Source organism: Pogoniulus pusillus, chromosome Z, assembly GCF_015220805.1.
Source record: "Pogoniulus pusillus isolate bPogPus1 chromosome Z, bPogPus1.pri, whole genome shotgun sequence".
NCBI lineage: Eukaryota > Metazoa > Chordata > Aves > Piciformes > Lybiidae > Pogoniulus > Pogoniulus pusillus.
In genome coordinates, this window is record NC_087309.1 from 41,499,642 (window position 1) to 41,516,610 (window position 16,969).

Here is a 16,969-nt window from a genome sequence, read left to right on the forward strand (position 1 = left end):
CTCCAGAACAAGAGGACACAGCCTCAGGCTGCACCAGGGGAGATTTAGGCTGGAGGTGAGGAGAAAGTTCTTCACTGAGAGAGTCATTGGACACTGGAATGGGCTGCCTGGGGAGGTGGTGGAGTCACCGTCCCTGGGGCTGTTCAAGGCAGGATTGGACGTGGCACTTGGTGCCATGGTCTAGCCTTGAGCTCTGTGGTAAAGGGTTGGACTTGATGATCTGTGAGGTCTCTTCCAACCTTGGTGATACTGTGATACTGTGATACTGTGTGGTACCCATCTGACCACTTCTTCCTCAGCCAGCTGTCTGCTCTCCTCCAGCTAGCGCTGCCTGAGAGTAGATCCTGTCCTTGCTTGGTCTGCAAAGATATCCCATCTTCATCAGCTCTTCCTGAAGTATCTGCATGGCACTGGCCCATGAAGGCTCCTGCTTGTACTAACTTACACTGTGCCACTGAGAGAGCAGAGATGGAGGTGGCAAAGGCACCATGTGGTCACAGGGAAGGCAGTCTGACCAGGGGACTGTTTCCTAGTGCAACCCTGGAAGTAGTGAGGCATGCTGCATGCTCTCACCCGTCACATTCCTCCCTTGTCCTTGCTCCTTTCTGTCCACCTTCCTGCAGAGACATAGAGGCAGATGGTACACAGTGGAAGCCTCTGCAATGCCTCAGGCCAAGCAGTGTCCACTCCATGACTCTTTCCCTTCAACCCAGCACCGTATCTCCCCTCCTGTCGCCTCTTGCTCCCTCCCTCTGCCCAGCTCCAAGGCTGCTCTCCCACCTGCACATTCCAGCCTATTCCACCCATTCCTGCCCATTACACACCCATTTCCACCCACTCCTGGATCACTCCTGCCCCATACCTGCATATTCCACCTGTTCCTGCCCCATTCCTGCCTGTTCCCATCCATTCCTGAAGTGTTCCAGCCTGTCCCTGCCCTGTACCCACCCATTCTGGTCCATTCACACCCATCCTGCTCCATTCCCAGTCATTCCTGGCCCATTCTCATCCACCCATTCCAGCCCATTCCTAGTCCATTACCACACACCCTGCCCCATATCGATGCATTCCTGCCCTGATCTTGGTTCATGCCTGCCCCATTTAATCCTATTCTCATTCCCACTCCCTGTTCCCTACTCCTGCTCTCCATTCCCATTCCAATCCCCATTCCTGTTCTTGCTCCCTGCTCCCATTTCTATTATCATCCCCCATTCCATCTCCCTGTTGGTTCCCACTCTCTGTTCCAAATCATGTTCCCTGTTCCTGCTCCTGGCTCCTGTTTGACATTCCTATTCCCTGCTCCCAATCCCTGTTCCTCCTCCCATTCATTCCCACTCCCTTCCCCCATTCGCATTCCCCATTCTGTTCCTTGTTTCGACTCCCTGTCTCATTCTTGCTCCCCATTTTGGTTCCCACTCCTGTTCTCCTTTCCCATTCCTGCTCCCTGTTCCTGTTCTCCTTTGCCATTCTCAATCCCATTTCCATTTCCCATTCCAATTCCCCATTTACATTCCTGTTCACAATCCCCATTCCCATCCCCTGTTCCCATTTAATTTTCCATTCCTGTTCCCTGCGTCTGCTCCATGTTCCCTACTCCTGCTCCCTGTTCCCATTTTCCATTCCTGCTTCCATTTCCATTCTCGTTTGTATTCCCCGTTCTAATTCCCGTTCCTGCTCCCTGTTCCCATTCCTCTTCCCCATTCTCGATCTCATTCCTGTTTCCGTTCCCCTTCCCTATTCCATTCCTGGCGTCAGTTGCCTTTTCCCGTTCCTAGCACCAGCTGTGTTCCCGGTCCCCATTCCCGCTCCCCATCCCGTTCACCGCGCCCCGTTCCCGCTCGCACCTCCCCGTTCCCGTGGCCACCGCCCCAGGCCAAGCCCCGCCCCCATCGGCCATGCGCGCGGCTCACGAGCCCCGCCCCCTGCCCGGCCTCCCTCGAGGGGCGGGGCGAGGGGCGGGGCGGGGCACGCGGGGGGGCGGGGCGGGGCGCCACGCGGCCGCGTGACGGCAGCAGCGGCCCGGAAGCACGCGGCGGCGGGGCGGGGCGTGCGGCGCCACTTCCGGTTTGGCGGTCCCGCTGCGGGCGGCAGTGAGTACGCGAGCGGCGCTGGCATCTCCCGCCCGGTCCCCGTCCCGACCCCTTCGCCCGCCCTGGCCCCTGGCGGTGCCCCCGCCGGCAGGGCGGCCCGCCAGCTCCCCTCCGCTGCGGGCACCGCTCCCTCACGGTCCGCCCCGTGCGCCCCGGGGCTGTCCCAGCGCCTGTACGGCGCCCGCGGAGCCCTGGGACCATAGGAGTCCCCGTGAAGGCCGCTCTGCTGCCGAGCCTCGCCTCGCCTGCCCATACCCTACCCACGCCGTGCCCACAGCGGTCCCTGCCCCGTGCCCGTCCCGATGCGGCCTGCCCCTGCGGCCCGGCTTGCCTCCTTCCGCTGGCTCAGCCCCTTCCTCCCGGATGGGTCTCCGAGAGCGGGGCGGCCGAGCCTGCTGGCCCGCCCTGCCGTTACCGACGGCCGGACCTTGCCCGCTGCAGCGGTGCATCGCTGACCGTGCCAGGCACCCTGAACTCGCAGCCCTTCTGCCATCGAAGAGTTCTGCGAGCCCCCGGCAGCGTGCCCATGCAGTCTTCTGCGGCGTGCCCCAGGCCGGAGCCGAGCCGTGCAACCCAGCACTCTTGGCGGTTCGGCGCCGCTGCTGCCGCTGCTGTGCCTGGGCTCGGGTTCTGGCTCCGCAAAGGTTCAGGGCTCTCTGAGAGGCCGTGAGGAGCGGTGCCTGCCGCGCACGACCTCAGCGGTCCGCCCGTGAACGGCTCCTTTCCTCCGCCTCGCTGCTCCAGGTGCTCGGGGCAGCAGGCCAAACGCAGCCTGAGCCCGGGGGAGCAGCAAAGCAATCCCTCCGAGGATGTTTTTGCAGCTTCTCTTAAAAGCAGCCCTGAAAAATACTACAAATAGCAAAAAGCTATTCCAAAAAGCTTGAAATAAACTTGGAATGTTTTGTTTTCCAGGGTTTGAGTGTGGAGGAGTTATTCCCATCATCTTCTGAAGGTACAGCTTGTCACTAAACAAACATTGACATCTTCTCCAAAGCTTCTGTCCTTCACACTGCACTCCAAAGAGCAGGGAGCAGCAGCATTTTCTCCAGCACAAAGCCACATGAGTTTGACACCTGAGCACTGAGCCAGGCCAGTTCCCCCTGCAGGGAAGGTGTGACAAAGCTCAGCCTAAAAGAGCTGGTGCCAGATGCCACCATGAGATCAGCTTGAAGGTGCTGCCGCTGGAACCGGAGGTGATGCTGTCGTGTGCAGTTGGCAGGGTTTGCCTCGAGAAAGCTGAGAGGGTGTAAGCTCTGAAATGTGCCTGGTGACATCATTACATGTGAGGGCCCTTCTGCCCCAGACTGACCACAGCCATGTGGGGAGTGACTCCAGTGGGCTGATAGCTGCAGGCCTTGCCATGGGTAGCAAACAAAAGTAGTTTCTTTCTTGTGTTGAGTTGCAGACTAGTTACCAGAATCATACTCTGTGCTACCTCTGGTCCAGAAACACAACGTGGATGAACACGTAGCCTCTCCCTACACTGGCCTCTGATAAGAAATAGGAAATGATGCCTTTTTTTAGAGAAATATGTTCAAATTTGACATTTCCCTACTTTCACAAGGCAGCAAGAACACAGGCAGGGTTTTCAGATTGGTGCTGGGCTTCACAACAGTGATCTGGATGGCTTCTCTCACAGAGTGGAGGTACTCTGCTCCTGACTCAGGGCACAACAGCAGCTGCAGCATCCAGACTGGTAGATTTAGCTGCCCTTGAGCATTTAGGCTCCCCCCAATTCCACACTAGTTGTACCCCTGCAGTATCTCAGCAGCCTGAAGCACAGGGCAGCTCTTGTGCCACAGCCATGAGCAGATGGGAAAGCAGAAGCCTGCTCTGCACCCAGCTGTGACATCTTTTGGTGTCTCCATCCCTCCTGGTGTCTGTCCCTCTGCTCTGGTAGATAGTTCTGGCTTTAGGAAGCTGTTGGGAACTTCTTCACGGACCTCTGGTTTTCTTCTTGTTGCTGCCTGCAGCAGTGAGTCTGAGGACAGCTCTGTCTTGTCTTCACCTCCTGAGACACAACACCCCACGTTTGTTGCTGCAGTTCCAGCGTAGCTTCTCGTGAAGTGTTACCTTTCACATTACTACAGCAATCAGGGCAAAGAGGGACATTCCAGGAAGTCAGTGATGGGTTGTGATGGGAATGGCATAGCTGCCTGAACAGTCTTGCTTGCAAAGGATGCAAAAGGACAATTTCTTATGAAATCTCAGTATCTGAAGTGAAGCAGAAGGCTTCCGTGGCAAGAGGAAGGAGAGATAAGGTGACAGTGTTAGCTCTGACAGATTCTGCAGTTGAAGAAGAGCAGTAGGAGTAATGAAGCTCTGCAGAGGGAAGGAGGGGCAGCCCAGGAAAGACTGGGCTTAGGCAAGGTCCCATCGGCACTGATCTGACACCTCAGCACCCCACCCTGCTCCGACCTTTGAGAGAAGCAGCTGCTTTAGGTGTTGGGAGTTAACCTGTTTGTGCCCTGTCCCCCACCTGCCCTCCCCTCAAGGCAGTTCCTGCCGCTTGATCGGGTAGGGGGAGCAGGTGAGAAGTGCTGGCAATCAGCCTTTGTAAGGGAGGTGGGGAAATGATCTCCTGCCCTTAACTCTAGAGACATGGAGTTGTGCTCAGAAATGGCTCCAGGAGTTTCCATCAGCTGTGACTGAACACCAGCACCCCATCACCTGAGCTGTTCCTACCCAGGGGTAGCCGGGGACAGGTATTTCTGAAGGAAGCTGCGCTCTGGCCTCAGGCAGTGTTGGTGTTCCTCTTGGAGGGAAAGGGTTTTGCTGTGGCCTAGAGTCTGAGATTTGTGTTTTTCCTAAAAGTGAAGGCAGGCTGGGTCCAAGGTCTGGTGTGTACTGATACAGTGGTGCCTACCAAAGCAGGACTGCCGTGTCTCTGGTGGCCTTCACACCCAGACACAGGGGATGTCTCTGTCAGAGTCTGTGCCCAGAGTCAGACCTTCCACTGGTGGAAGGAAATGTGAGTGACAGCCCTGTCCTTCTGCCTTTATCAGTGTGAGTGCTGGTACCGGCACGGTGCTGCAGTGTCAGTTCCCCCCGCTCTCCTGGAGCCAGTGCTGCTGCCTGCTGTGATGCCAAGAAACTGGCATGGGTGTTCCTCGAAGTGTGAAAAGCCTTTGTCTGGGTGAAACAGAGAAATTCTAGCTGCTGATAGGAGGTGTTTGTTCTTCCTTAGACGCCTGGCACAGGAGGAAGAGCTCTTCATCTGTATGGACCTGAGAGGAGAGGGAAGAGCCTTCGATTGACTTGAGCTTCTGGGAAGCACAGACTGAGGTAAGTTTAGTGCCAGGCTACCTCCTCCTGCTCTTGTCTTTGTGACGATATGTCCGTGGGTCAGGTTCTCGGGTGCTGTTGGGCCCTCACGGCCCAGCAGCAGAGTTTTTAGAATCATAGAATCATAGAATCAACCAGGTTGGAAGAGACCTCCAAGATCATCCAGGCCAACCTAGCACCCAGCCCTATCCAGTCAACTAGGCCATGGCACTAAGTGCCTCATCCAGTCTTTTCTTGAAGACCCCCAGGGACGGTGCCTCCACCACTTGCCTCACATGTTCTCAGCCCTGGCCATAGGTGCTGTGTGGCACTGATGGCCCAGCTGCAGAGTTGAGCTGCATGTTCTCAGCCCTGGCCATGTACTTGGGGTCATTTATCCAGTGTGTGATAGAATGAGGAGCAAAGAGTGGCAGAGATGAGTTGGCTTTCTGGGTATCACTGAAGCTGCCTGTGCTTCTGGGGGATCATTCTATCTCCTGCACTGCTGAAAGCCTCTTTTCCCCTTACCCATGACTGATCCTCTAAATGTGCTTGAGTGGAACTCTCTCTGCTTGCGTTCTCACCCTGTGGGTAGGAGCAAGCTTAGACCTCTTCAGGATGCTGACCTCACATAAAACAGAGAAAGGTTCAGGTGGTGATACTGCATTTGGCCTGCCGGGTGCTGCTGTCCAGGTGTCCAGTGTTCTGTCTGTTCTTCCTGCCTCTGGCATCCAACACTAAGTACTGGTGACAAATGGGTTTATTGTCCACAATCACCAAGTTCTGACTCTCTTGTATCTCACTTGGCACAGCAGGTGTTATATTCACCTCAGAGCATGTATGGGAGAGGCCGAGTACAGCAGACTCAGATATATACATCTTATACTCGGCTCCTTGCTGCCCTGCTGTGTGCTGCTAAGCAAAAGTCTTTGTTGGCAGGTATCAAAGCATGCACGACGTTACCATCGCCAGGGCAGGAGGGCTTTTAGAACAGGTTTTATCACCTCTACTATGAGTTTAGGACTGTTTTGTAGGTTAGATACTGAGTGTATCAGGAGATGAAGCTGAGCACTTGGGTGGCTGAGTAGGGGTCTAATGGTCTTTGGGTGTGATCTGATAATGAGCTGATAGTGACCGAAATGACTTTTTGAGTCAGGCTGAATGATGAATGCTGGCCTGCTGCAAGCCTAAGCAGGCAGACTGTGGACTGCCAGCAAGCACTGTGTTGTTTTGCTGTTTTGCTCAGGGTTTGTCTGTGTTTGCTTTATTTTTTGTGGGAAAAGTGATTTTTTTTCCTCTTCAGTTTGACTTCTGGGATAGGAGTAATACAAGGGAGGTCAAATCTCTCACAGCCAGGGCAGGACTCTTACAGGGTGGGGACAGCAGTCACAAGAGGAGGCTTTTGTTCCTTTAAATATAGGGATTGCAGAAACAGAAATCACCCACTGCTCTCAGTGCCACATCCCTTGCAAAGCAAACGTGCTGAGGGGGCACTCTGTCCAATCACCAAGAGCAGTACTGATGAGTACTTGAGCAGGGATCATATCAGATTCCATGGAAACCTGCTATTCAGAATCTGGGAATTGTTTTGGTTGGGAGAGACCTTTAAGCTCATCCAGTTTAGCCATCAACCCAGCGCCACCATGGCCACTAAAACACATGACCCCAGGGGCCATGTCCACACATTTCTGGACCACCTGCAGGGATAGGAACTCCACCACGTCCCTGGGCAGCCTGTTCCATGCCTGAAACAACTTGGAATGATGTCACTGAGCTTTTCTGCTTTAATTTTTATCTTCTTTTGAGCTTTACCAGTCAAAGATGAGGAAATACCCTCTTTTTGGGTACTTTGAACAACAACCCTCCCTCTTTTGTGGGGAAGATTTTAAATATAGGTTTTAATATATTACAATCATAGAATCAACCAGGTTTGAAGAGACCTCCAAGATCATCCAGTCCAACCTTGCACCTAACCCTGTCCAATCAACCAGACCATGGCACTAAGTGCCTCATCCAGACTTTTCTTCAACACCTCCAGGGATGGCGACTCCACCACCTCCCTGGGCAGCTCATTCCAATGCCAATCACTCTCTCTGCCAACAGCTTCCTCCTAACATCCAGCCTAGACCTCCCCCAGCACGACTTGAGACTGTGTCCCCTTGTTCTGTTGCTGCTTGCCTGGGAGAAGAGACCAACCCTCACCTGGCTACAGCCTCCCTTCAGGTAGTTGTAGACAGCAATGAGGTCAGCCCTGAGCCTCCTCCTCTCCAGGCTAAACACCCCCAGCTCCCTCAGCCTCTCCTCATAGGGTTTGTGTTCCAGGCTCCTGACAAGCCTTGTTGCCCTTCTCTGCACACCTTCCAGCACCTCAACACCTCTCTTGAATTGAGGGGCCCAGAACTGGACACAGTACTCAAGGTGTGGTCTGACCAGTGCTGAGTACAGGGCAGAATAACCTCCCTTGTCCTGCTGGCCACACTCTTCCTGATGCAGGCCAGGATGCCATTGGCTCTCTTGGCCACCTGGGCACACTGCTGGCTCATCTTCAGCTACTATCCACCAGCACCCCCAGGTCCCTTTCTTCCTGGCTGCTCTCCAGCCACTCAGTCCCCAGCCTGCAGCACTGCTTGGGGTTGTTGTGGCCAAAGTGCAGAACCCTGCACTTGGCCTTGTTAAATCTCATCCCACTGGCCTCTGCCCACCCATCCAGCCTGTCCAGGTCCCTCTGCAGGGCTCTCCTACCTTCCAACAGATCAACACCTGCTCCTAGCTTGGTGTCATCTGCAAACTTACTGATGCTGGACTCAATCCCCTCATCTAGATCATCAATAAAGATATTGACCAGGACTGGGCCCAGCACTGATCCTTGGGGCACACCACTAGTGACAGCTGCCAACTGGATGTGGCACCATTCACCACCACTCTCTGGCCCTGGCCTTCCAGCCAGTTCTTGACCCATATCAGAGTGAATTTGTGCAAGCCACAAGCTGCCAGCTTGGCCAGGAGCTTCTTGTGGCAGACAGTGTCAAAGGCTTTTCTGAAGTCCAGGTAGACTACATCACAGCCTGCCCCATGTTCACCAGGCAGGTAACCTGATCATGAAAGGAGATCAGGTTGGTGAGGCAGGACCTGCCCTTCCTAAACCCATGCTGGCTGGGCCTGATCCCTTGGCCATCCTGTAGGTGCTTTGTAATGGCACTCGGGATGACCTGTTCCATCACCTTGCCTGGCACTGAGGTCAGGATGACAGGTCTGGAATTTCCTGGTTACTCCTTCTGGCCCTCCTTCTGGCCCATTGGCAGCTTCCAGTCTTCAGGAACCTCTCCAGTGAACCAGGATTGTTGGTAAATGATGGAGAGTGGCTTGGCCAGCTCAGCTGCCAGCTCTCTTAGCACCCTAGAATGGATCCCATCTGGTTCCATGGACTTGTGAGGATCCAAATGACGCAGCAGATCCCTTACTTCTTCCTCATGGATTAGAGGGGGACTGTCCTGGTCCCTGACTCCATCCACCACTTCAGGAGTCCAGCTGTCCTGGAGACAACCTGTCCCACTAGTGAAGATTGAGGCAAAGAAGGTGTTAAGCACCTCTGCCTTTTCCTCATCCTTTGTCACTATGTTCCTCTCTCTATCTGATAAGGACTGGAGGTTGTCCTTGGCCCTTCTCTTGCCATTAATGTACTTACAGAAACATTTTTATTCTCCTTCACAGCAGTGGCAGCCTCAGCTCTAAATGGGCTTTTGCCTCTCTCGGTTTTTTCCTACAAGACCTAGCAGCATCCTTGAACTCTTCCTGGGACACCTCCCCTCTTTTCCAAAGGTGATACACTCTCTTTTTAATCTTTAATTCCTTCAGCAGCTCCCTGCCCATCCAGTCTGGCTGCCTCCCTTGTCGGCTCATCTTCCAGCTCAATGGCACAGCTGCTCCTGTGCCTTCAGGAGTTCTTTCTTGAAGCAGGTCCAACCTTCCTGGACCCCTTTGTTTCTAAGGGCTGTTTCCCAAGGAACTTTCTGAGTTAGTTCCTTAAATAGGCCCAAGTCTGCCCTTCAGAAGTCCAGTGTGGAGGTTCTGTTAATGCCCCTCCTGGTTTCTCCATGTATTGAAAACTCTCTAATTTCATGGTCACTGGACCCCAGGCAGCCTCCAACCACCACATCCCCTACCAGCCCCTCTCTATTTGTGAGCAGCAGGTCAAGCAGGGCTGCCCCCCTGGTAGGCTCATGTAACAGCTGGGATAGGAAGTTGTCTTCCACACACTCTAGGTACCTTCTAGACTGCTTCTTCTCTGCAGTGTTAAACTCTCAGCAGATGTCTGTCAGGTTAAAGTTGTCCACAAGAACAAAGGCAGATGATCTTGAGACAGCCTCCAGCTGCTTAAAGAATAATAAATCAACCTCTTCTTCCTGGTTGGCCTTCCCCTTAATTCTCACCCACAGGGACTCAACCTGATCATCCTTAGTCTCTACTTCCATGGCAGTATAAAAAATATGTAAACATATATATTATTGTATAAACCTATATACATAAAATAAACATATAAATATATAAACTTATATATGTTTTTAAATATTAGTATGTTTAATATACATTTAATATATGCAGGGAAGGTACAGCATAAGCACTTGCTAACTCTGTTCTATGATGGCAAGCATCAAATAACACCTGCATGAGTCTTCATTGATAAAGGTTTGATGAAAGGCTCCAGCCACAAAAATTCTCCTAAAACATAAATCCTGACACTGACAGAATTGTGTTTGTTTAGTGTCATTCTGTAGAAATAGGATTGTTTAATCACATCATGAAAATATAGTTGTTTAATCTGTGTTTAACAAGGCCACAGAGTGGCTCAGGTTGGAAGGGACCTCAGAGATCTGCTCTAACCTCCTTACCATGGGCAGGGGCACCTCTCAACTAGGCTTGGGTGCCCAAGGCCTCATCCAACCTGGCCTTGGGCACCTTTAAACTCAATGGAGGTTTTTAATGCAGTTGGGAATTCTGAACCCTCAAACAACGTGATGGGAAGTGTAAGTGGGACTTTAGCCCTGGATGCAGCAAGAAGGCCATGGAAGGCTGCAGACAGTCATTGCTGAACTGGTCTCAGCAGAGATGCCACAGCTAGCACTGGGTAGGGCAGGCATGCTTTGCAGCTGTAGGTTCCTCAGCTCTAAGAGGGTCATGGCTGCATTTTCGTGGCACTGTAGCTAAGTCCTGACAGGGCAGTGTGAGCTGCTAGCTTGCATGAGGGCTTCAGACTCGTGTGCTGCCTTCACTGTTCTCTTTTTATAGTACCTGTGCACCTGAGCTTGTGCAGGGACTGCTGAGTGCTTCTGTATTGTGTCATGCCCTAGCACTTCTCACTACAGTCTTAAATTCTGAAGGGCAAACTGGAGTAGCTCTGAAAACCAGGTGTAGATGGGCTGCTAGTTACTTCTCTCTGAATGTCCTCCTCTTCTTCAGAGCTAGCTTAGGAAAATGAGGTGAAAATACCCAGAATTAACACTGCTTGGGGGTAAGCAATCAAAATTAGGATTCAGACCTACTCATCTGGCTCTCAGTCTATGCAAGAGCCCTGCTTTGAAGCTAGGACAGAGAGGAGCTGTGGAAGCTGAGTGATGGCAAAAGCAGTGCTCAGAAGCCAAAGGTGAGGGCAGTCAGCAGCTGGGGCAAGGGCAGATGCACCCTAAGAAGCTTGCTCCTAGGGTTTGAACATCAGCTCCTGTAGCTGTTGGGTCTGCTTAGTTTCATCTTCTGCAGGGAGAGCTCTGTGACTAAACTGAGCAGCTTCTGAGAGTTCAAAAAGTATCCTTTGGAAGAGGGTTTGAGGCACATTGAGAACCATCCTGATGCAACCTTTTCTTTCTTCCCAGAGAGGGACGATTTGCTCCCAAAATGTTTTTTGATCATGAGAGCATCAAGGATCCTGAGGAGTATGAAGATGAACTCTACCACGAGGAGTCATCCAGTGAGCAGAGTGTTGACAGTGAGGTGGAATTTCATCTCTACAGCCAGATCCACTACTCCCAGAACCTCGGAGAAGCCAGTATGCAGGGAAGTGACGAGGAAGAAAGCACTGCAGGGCTCAGGGGTTGCCATCCAGCTCCAGATGAGCAATGCTACAAAGATGAGAAGGCCACCAAGACCACCAGCTGTGCTACTCAGACTCCAGATAGCCCTGATGTCATTGTCTTGTCTGATGGCCCAGAGGAAGACAGCATTTACGTAAGCAAAGCAAAGCAGCCCAGAAGGCCTCTAGCTCAAGATAAAATACGTGCCCATCCAGCAACTTCCACCCCAACTCACATGGAGGCTGCAGGGTACAGCCCCTGGGGTGTCGCTGGATCAGATGTTTCAAAGAAAAGGAAAGACCTCAGCAGACAGCTGAGCCCGGTGCGTCCTGCTGGAGCTTCTGCCATCCAAGATGTGTTGGTGATAGACAGCTCAGAGGAGGAGAGCTTGGTGTCTGAAAGTGAGCACATCGAGAGCTGGATGCTGCTGGGAGCTGGTGCTGATGACAAGGATGAAGACATCATATTAAACCTTGAGGGCTGTGCCACTCCTGTCAGCCAAGGTTGGTTCTTCTTTAGTCACTTCTTTGTTTGGGGCGGGGGCCGGGGCAGGGTTTGTCTGCAATGATGCTGATGTCAGTTCTTGGAAAACAGGGTGTGAAGAGAAAGCAGGCAGGGGGATGTGGTGATGGGTGCACAGCTGTGCTGACTGGAGGCAGACAGGGGGATGTGGGGATGGGTGCACAGCTGTGCTGACTGGGGGCAGACAGGGGGATGTGGGGATGGGTGCACAGCTGTGCGGACGGGGGGCAGACTGGGGGATGTGGGGATGGGTGCACAGCTGTGCGGACGGGGGGCAGACAGGTATCTGTGCTCTCTCCATGCCATCACTTCAGGGGTGCCAGCTCTGAAAACACAGTGGGTTTGCTGCTAGAAACTTAGAGGCTACATCAGAGTGGTGCATGCTGTGAACTTCCCAGCTTTCCTGTTCTGTGTTCCTAAGATGATCTAATAAGTTTCAGGGAGGAAAGGGTGTGGGGCTGTAACAAAGAGGGAACAACAGCAAACTATGTAGAGAACAAATACAGTTTGAAGACTGAAGACCTCAAATCAGAGGTGTGGACTGCCTAGCAACAGAGCTGCAGTGTAGGAGAGTGCTCGGTGCTCCAAGCCCAGGAGGCAGTGTCATTCTTCTCCTGGGGTGCTGAGGCTTCTGCCCTGCTGCCTGCCAGCCTTGGTTCGTTGCCCCTTCACTGTGGGCTAGACCAGAGGGGGGACAACTCAGAGAGAAGGGATGAGCTGTGATAACAGAAGGTGAGGAAGGGAGGGAATCCCTCCTGAGCTCATTCCCCTTCCTGAACAGGGCCCGCTGCCATTCCTGCAGGAGCCTGGCACTGCAGTCGAAAGCTGTCTGTAACTACTTGTGTGGGTTTTGCATTGCAGAGGTTCCCAGCTGCCAAGCCTGCAACAGCTGGCTCAGAACATTCTTGCTCTGCTCAGAACACACTTGTACTGCGGGGCACAAGGTTTGTCAATGTGCTGGTTAGTGCCACAGACCTCACACATCTCTGTAGTGACCAAGTGTGTGACAGACACTTTGTCACCAGCAACCAAATAGTGTCAGGTGCTAGGCTTACATGCTTTGCTTGCCCATGGCTTCCTGAAGCACAAAGATGATGCCCAGAAACACCATCCTCTGAGAGCTGGAGAGAGGCTGCTGAGAGAGAAGCTGCTCTATGGCAAGGCTCCCCAGACCAGCTGCAGCACTGTGGGGGCTCTGCAAGGTGGCCTTTTCTTCTTTCCCTTACAAAGATGCCCACTATAACGTCACTTTGTGCAGCTGTAGCTGGGGTGGTCTGGGGTTCATGGGAGTGCAGTGTTCTGCATGCTGACACCAGCAGCTTCCCTCGGGGTGCTGCTGTTGACATGCTGCTCCTGAGCTGGGTGAGAGGGGAAAGCTGAGGAGCTCTTCCTGGCAAAACATTCATTTCTTGCCCATAGATGCTGAATAATCTTTTTGCTTAAGGCTTTTCTTGTGTATGTTTTTGCATAGCTGTTCACAGTCCACTGCTAAACAGCTTTCCCTGCTCCCACTGCAGTGCCAGAAGAGTGGTTCTGGGAGCATGTGCAGTGCCATGGCAGACCCCAGATAGCCACACTGTGTTTAGAATTCCTGTGCTTCTATCTCCTCATAAACCACTCAAAATGCTGTTTCTAAAAGCTATCGTAAAGTCACTCCATTTGGACATGGCCTTGAGCACCCTGATCTGGTGGGAGGAGAGGTGTCCCTGCCCGTGGAAGGGGGCTAGAGTGGTTTAGGTTGGAAGATCACCCAGCTCCACCATTTAGGTGTTTTCTGTTTTCCTGTGCTGCTCTCCGAAAACAGAGATGATGAGCCTGCCCTTTGTTTACATGACTCTGCCTCCTGGAGAGCAAAGGTTGTTTGTGAGGAGTGCTGTGTGGAGACAGCTCTAAGAGTGGTGCAGTTAACGCATTTCCTGGGCACTGTCACCTGTATCAGGCAGCTGGCCTGGAGTCGGGTTGCTGTTCTTCACTTGCTCTGTGTGTGGTAGCACAAAAGAGTGCCAGAAAAGCCCGAATGGCAGGGAGATATTTAAAGAGTGCTGGAGGCTTGCAGGGTGTTTCAGAATGAGATAGACACACTTTGGGAAACATCCTGTAATTAACTGCTGGGAGTGACTGCTGGAGCTCCACCCAAGGCAAGGCACTCAGTGCTTACCCTTGCAAGGTGGAGATGAAAATCTGTCCGCGTCTTCCCTCTGTGTGCTTGCTGCCAGTGCTACAGGAGGCTCTTAGTACAGCAGGTGCCTACAGGACAGCGCTGCCAGCTGACGGCGTGTGCTGTAGTGATGTTTCTTGCTCATGCACATCTGTGGATGCTGACAGCAAGCAGCCCTGCTCCAAGTGGGGCTCTGTGCTGTGAGAAGCTGTCACACTGTGCAGGCCTGAAATCACTTCCTTAACGTGGGTCCTGCACACATCTGAGCTGCTCAGATGAAAGCCAAGAGGCTTACAAACAGAACTCCTCTGATGGCTGCTCTCAAGGCTGTGTCAGAACCTCCTCTTCTTGTGCCTTGCCCAATGTCAGAAGCAATTCGCCAGCAGCAGCCTGGAGCTGTGGGACATGGGGAACATGTGCCAGGCAGACATGGCCACCTGGCAGCCAGTGTGCACCATGCACAGAATCACAGAGAACATCCTGTTAGGAGACACCTCCAAGCTTGTCCAGTCCAACCTTCCATCTAGTTTAGGGTCAACACTGAACCACATCCCTAAGCACGAGGTCCATGCTGCTTGAACACTCCCAAGGACAGTGACTCCAGCACTGCCCTGGGCAGCCTGTGCCAGTGTTTGAGGACACGTGCAGAAGTATCTCCTAGCATCCAGCCTGAGCCTCGCCTGGTGCAGCTTGGAACCATTTCCTCTGTTCCTGTTGATTGCCACCAAGGAGCAGAAGCTGCCCCCTCCTTGCTCCAGTCTCCCTTCAGGGAGCTGTAGAGAGCAATGAGGTCTCCTGTCAGCCTCCTTTTTTTCCAGCCTGAATGCTCCCAGCTCCCTCAGCCGTGGCCCCTCCTTGTAGCCCAGGTGCTCCAGGCCCTTCTGCAGCCTCACTGCCCTCCTCTGGACATGCTCCAGCCCCTCAGTGTCCTTCCTGCAGTGAGGGGACCCAAAGCTGAACACAGCACTTGAGGTCTCACCTCCCCTGTGCGGAGCACAGGGGGATGATACCCTGCCTGTCCCTGCTGGCCACCCGGTTTCCAACCCAGGCCAGGATGCCATTGCCTTTCCTGGCCACTTGGGCACTGCCAGCTCATGTTCAGTGACTGCCAACCACCACCTCCAGGTCTTGGCTTCCTCCCTGGGGGTGTTAAAGACCTTGAGCAGCTAAGTCTAGTTGTAAGGTGTCCCTGGCCATGGTGGGGAGGTTGAAGGAGATGATCTCTGAAGTTGCTTCCCACCTGAGCCATTCTGTGAGACCTCCTGTGACAATGCCAATGTTCAGTTCGCCTCCTGTTATGAAGGGAACTGAGATGTGAGCAGCTCTGTAACTCTGAGAGCAGGCAGTTGTCTTGATGAGTCTCTTTTCATGTCCCAGTCCTTGAAGGAGAGGTGCTGAGGTTCCACTGGGGTCAGAAACAACTCCAGGAACTGGGCAGATCTCATTATTCTTAACTCCTGCATCTTGCCTGCTCTGCACTTGTCTGACAGCATTGTTAGTTTTAACATTCTCTATAAACAAAGGACACTTGTCTGGTTCCTCCAGTGCACAGAGAGCCTTACCATCATTTAGCCTTCCAGCTTCAGCCACCCTGTCTGCTGGGGCAGGAAGAGGTGTTCCTTTGCCTTGAGAAAGGAGCTCTAGCCCCAAGTCATAGAATCTTAGAATCACAGAATGGTTTGGGTTGGAAAAGCCCTCTGAGATCATCCAGTACAGCCATCAACCCAACCCTGCCATGACCACTAAACCATGGCCCCAAGGGCCATGGCCACACCTTTCTGAAACACCTGCAGGGATGGGGATTGTACCACCTCCCTGACCACTCTCTTCCAATCTCTGACCACTCTTGCAGCACAGAAATTGTTCCTCATGGTCAACCTCAACCTCCCCTGGCACGTTTCAGGTAATTTACTCTCCTATCACCTGAGACTCGGGAGAAGAGACCAACCCCATCTCACTGCAGCCTCCTTTCAGGTCTCCCCACAGCTTCAGTGTCAGAGAGTTTCCAGATCTTCCAAGGAGGGTTCTCTCCTCCCACTCATTTCTTCCGTTGGTGCAACAAGAGCATGTGAGATAAGGACATAATCTCCAGTAGCTGGAAATCTTTCATCCATCCCTTCATTAAAAGCTTCTTTTTAACCTATTTCCTCTCCCACGTGTAGCCGCAATCCTAATCTCTGCGTTGTTTTCCCTCTTGGCTTTAGAAAGGCAGGCTGGAAAGCTGCAGCGCTGGTGTCCGGCCGCTAAGGGGAACAGAAAACATTTTATCATCTCCTTCTCCTTTAGGCCGTGCCCAGCGGGTGCCTCCCCGGGAGCCCCTGGCAGGGCTGCGGGGCGCAGCGCCCGTGCCTAGCTGCGGCGGCTCTGCGGCGCAGCGCGGAGGTGTTGCGCCGGGCTCCCCCCAGCAGTGGGGCCGCTCTGAGCCTTTGTTTTTGGATTAAGGCAGCGGTGAAGCTTTTGTAGGATCCTCCTTCTGGCACCAGAAGTTGCGCTCAGGAGCGGCAACCACCGCTGGGCGCTGCCTGCTCCAGCCAAGCCTCTGAGCTGGAGTCCTACCGCGGCTCTGCTCTGCAGGGTCCGTCCCCGCTGAGCTCCCCCGCAGATGGGTCCAGGTTTAGGTGATTTCTGCAGACAGTGACATGGCCTGAGAAGGTCTGAGCCATTCCCCGGCGTGCTGCCGGGCACAGCTGCTGCTCGGGGGACCCGAGGACCCTGCCCTGCGGAGCAGCAGCCCCCTGCCAGGGAGCCGCGCAGTGCCCGTTTCGCTGTAGCACGCTCTGTCGTGGGCACAAAGAGCTTCTGCTCCGGGGGTGACACGGAGCTAGCGCTGAAGTTCTGTCCCAGCGCTGCTGTCCCAGCACGGCACGGGA

The 16,969-nt window shown here is 53.4% G+C and overlaps 1 protein-coding gene across 1 annotated transcript in view; it reads left to right on the forward strand.

Moving 5' to 3' along the window:
* Positions 1–2,036: 2,036 nt before the first annotated feature.
* Positions 2,037–16,969, forward strand: part of ZCCHC7 (zinc finger CCHC-type containing 7) — a 110,644-nt gene continuing 95,711 nt past the window's right edge. Inside the window, exons 1-4 of the mRNA XM_064140288.1 lie at positions 2,037–2,090; positions 3,003–3,042; positions 5,278–5,375; positions 11,222–11,922. Of these exons, the coding sequence (XP_063996358.1) occupies positions 11,244–11,922 (679 nt within the window). The 5' untranslated portion in view covers positions 2,037–2,090; positions 3,003–3,042; positions 5,278–5,375; positions 11,222–11,243. The remainder of the gene's footprint in view (positions 2,091–3,002; positions 3,043–5,277; positions 5,376–11,221; positions 11,923–16,969) is intronic.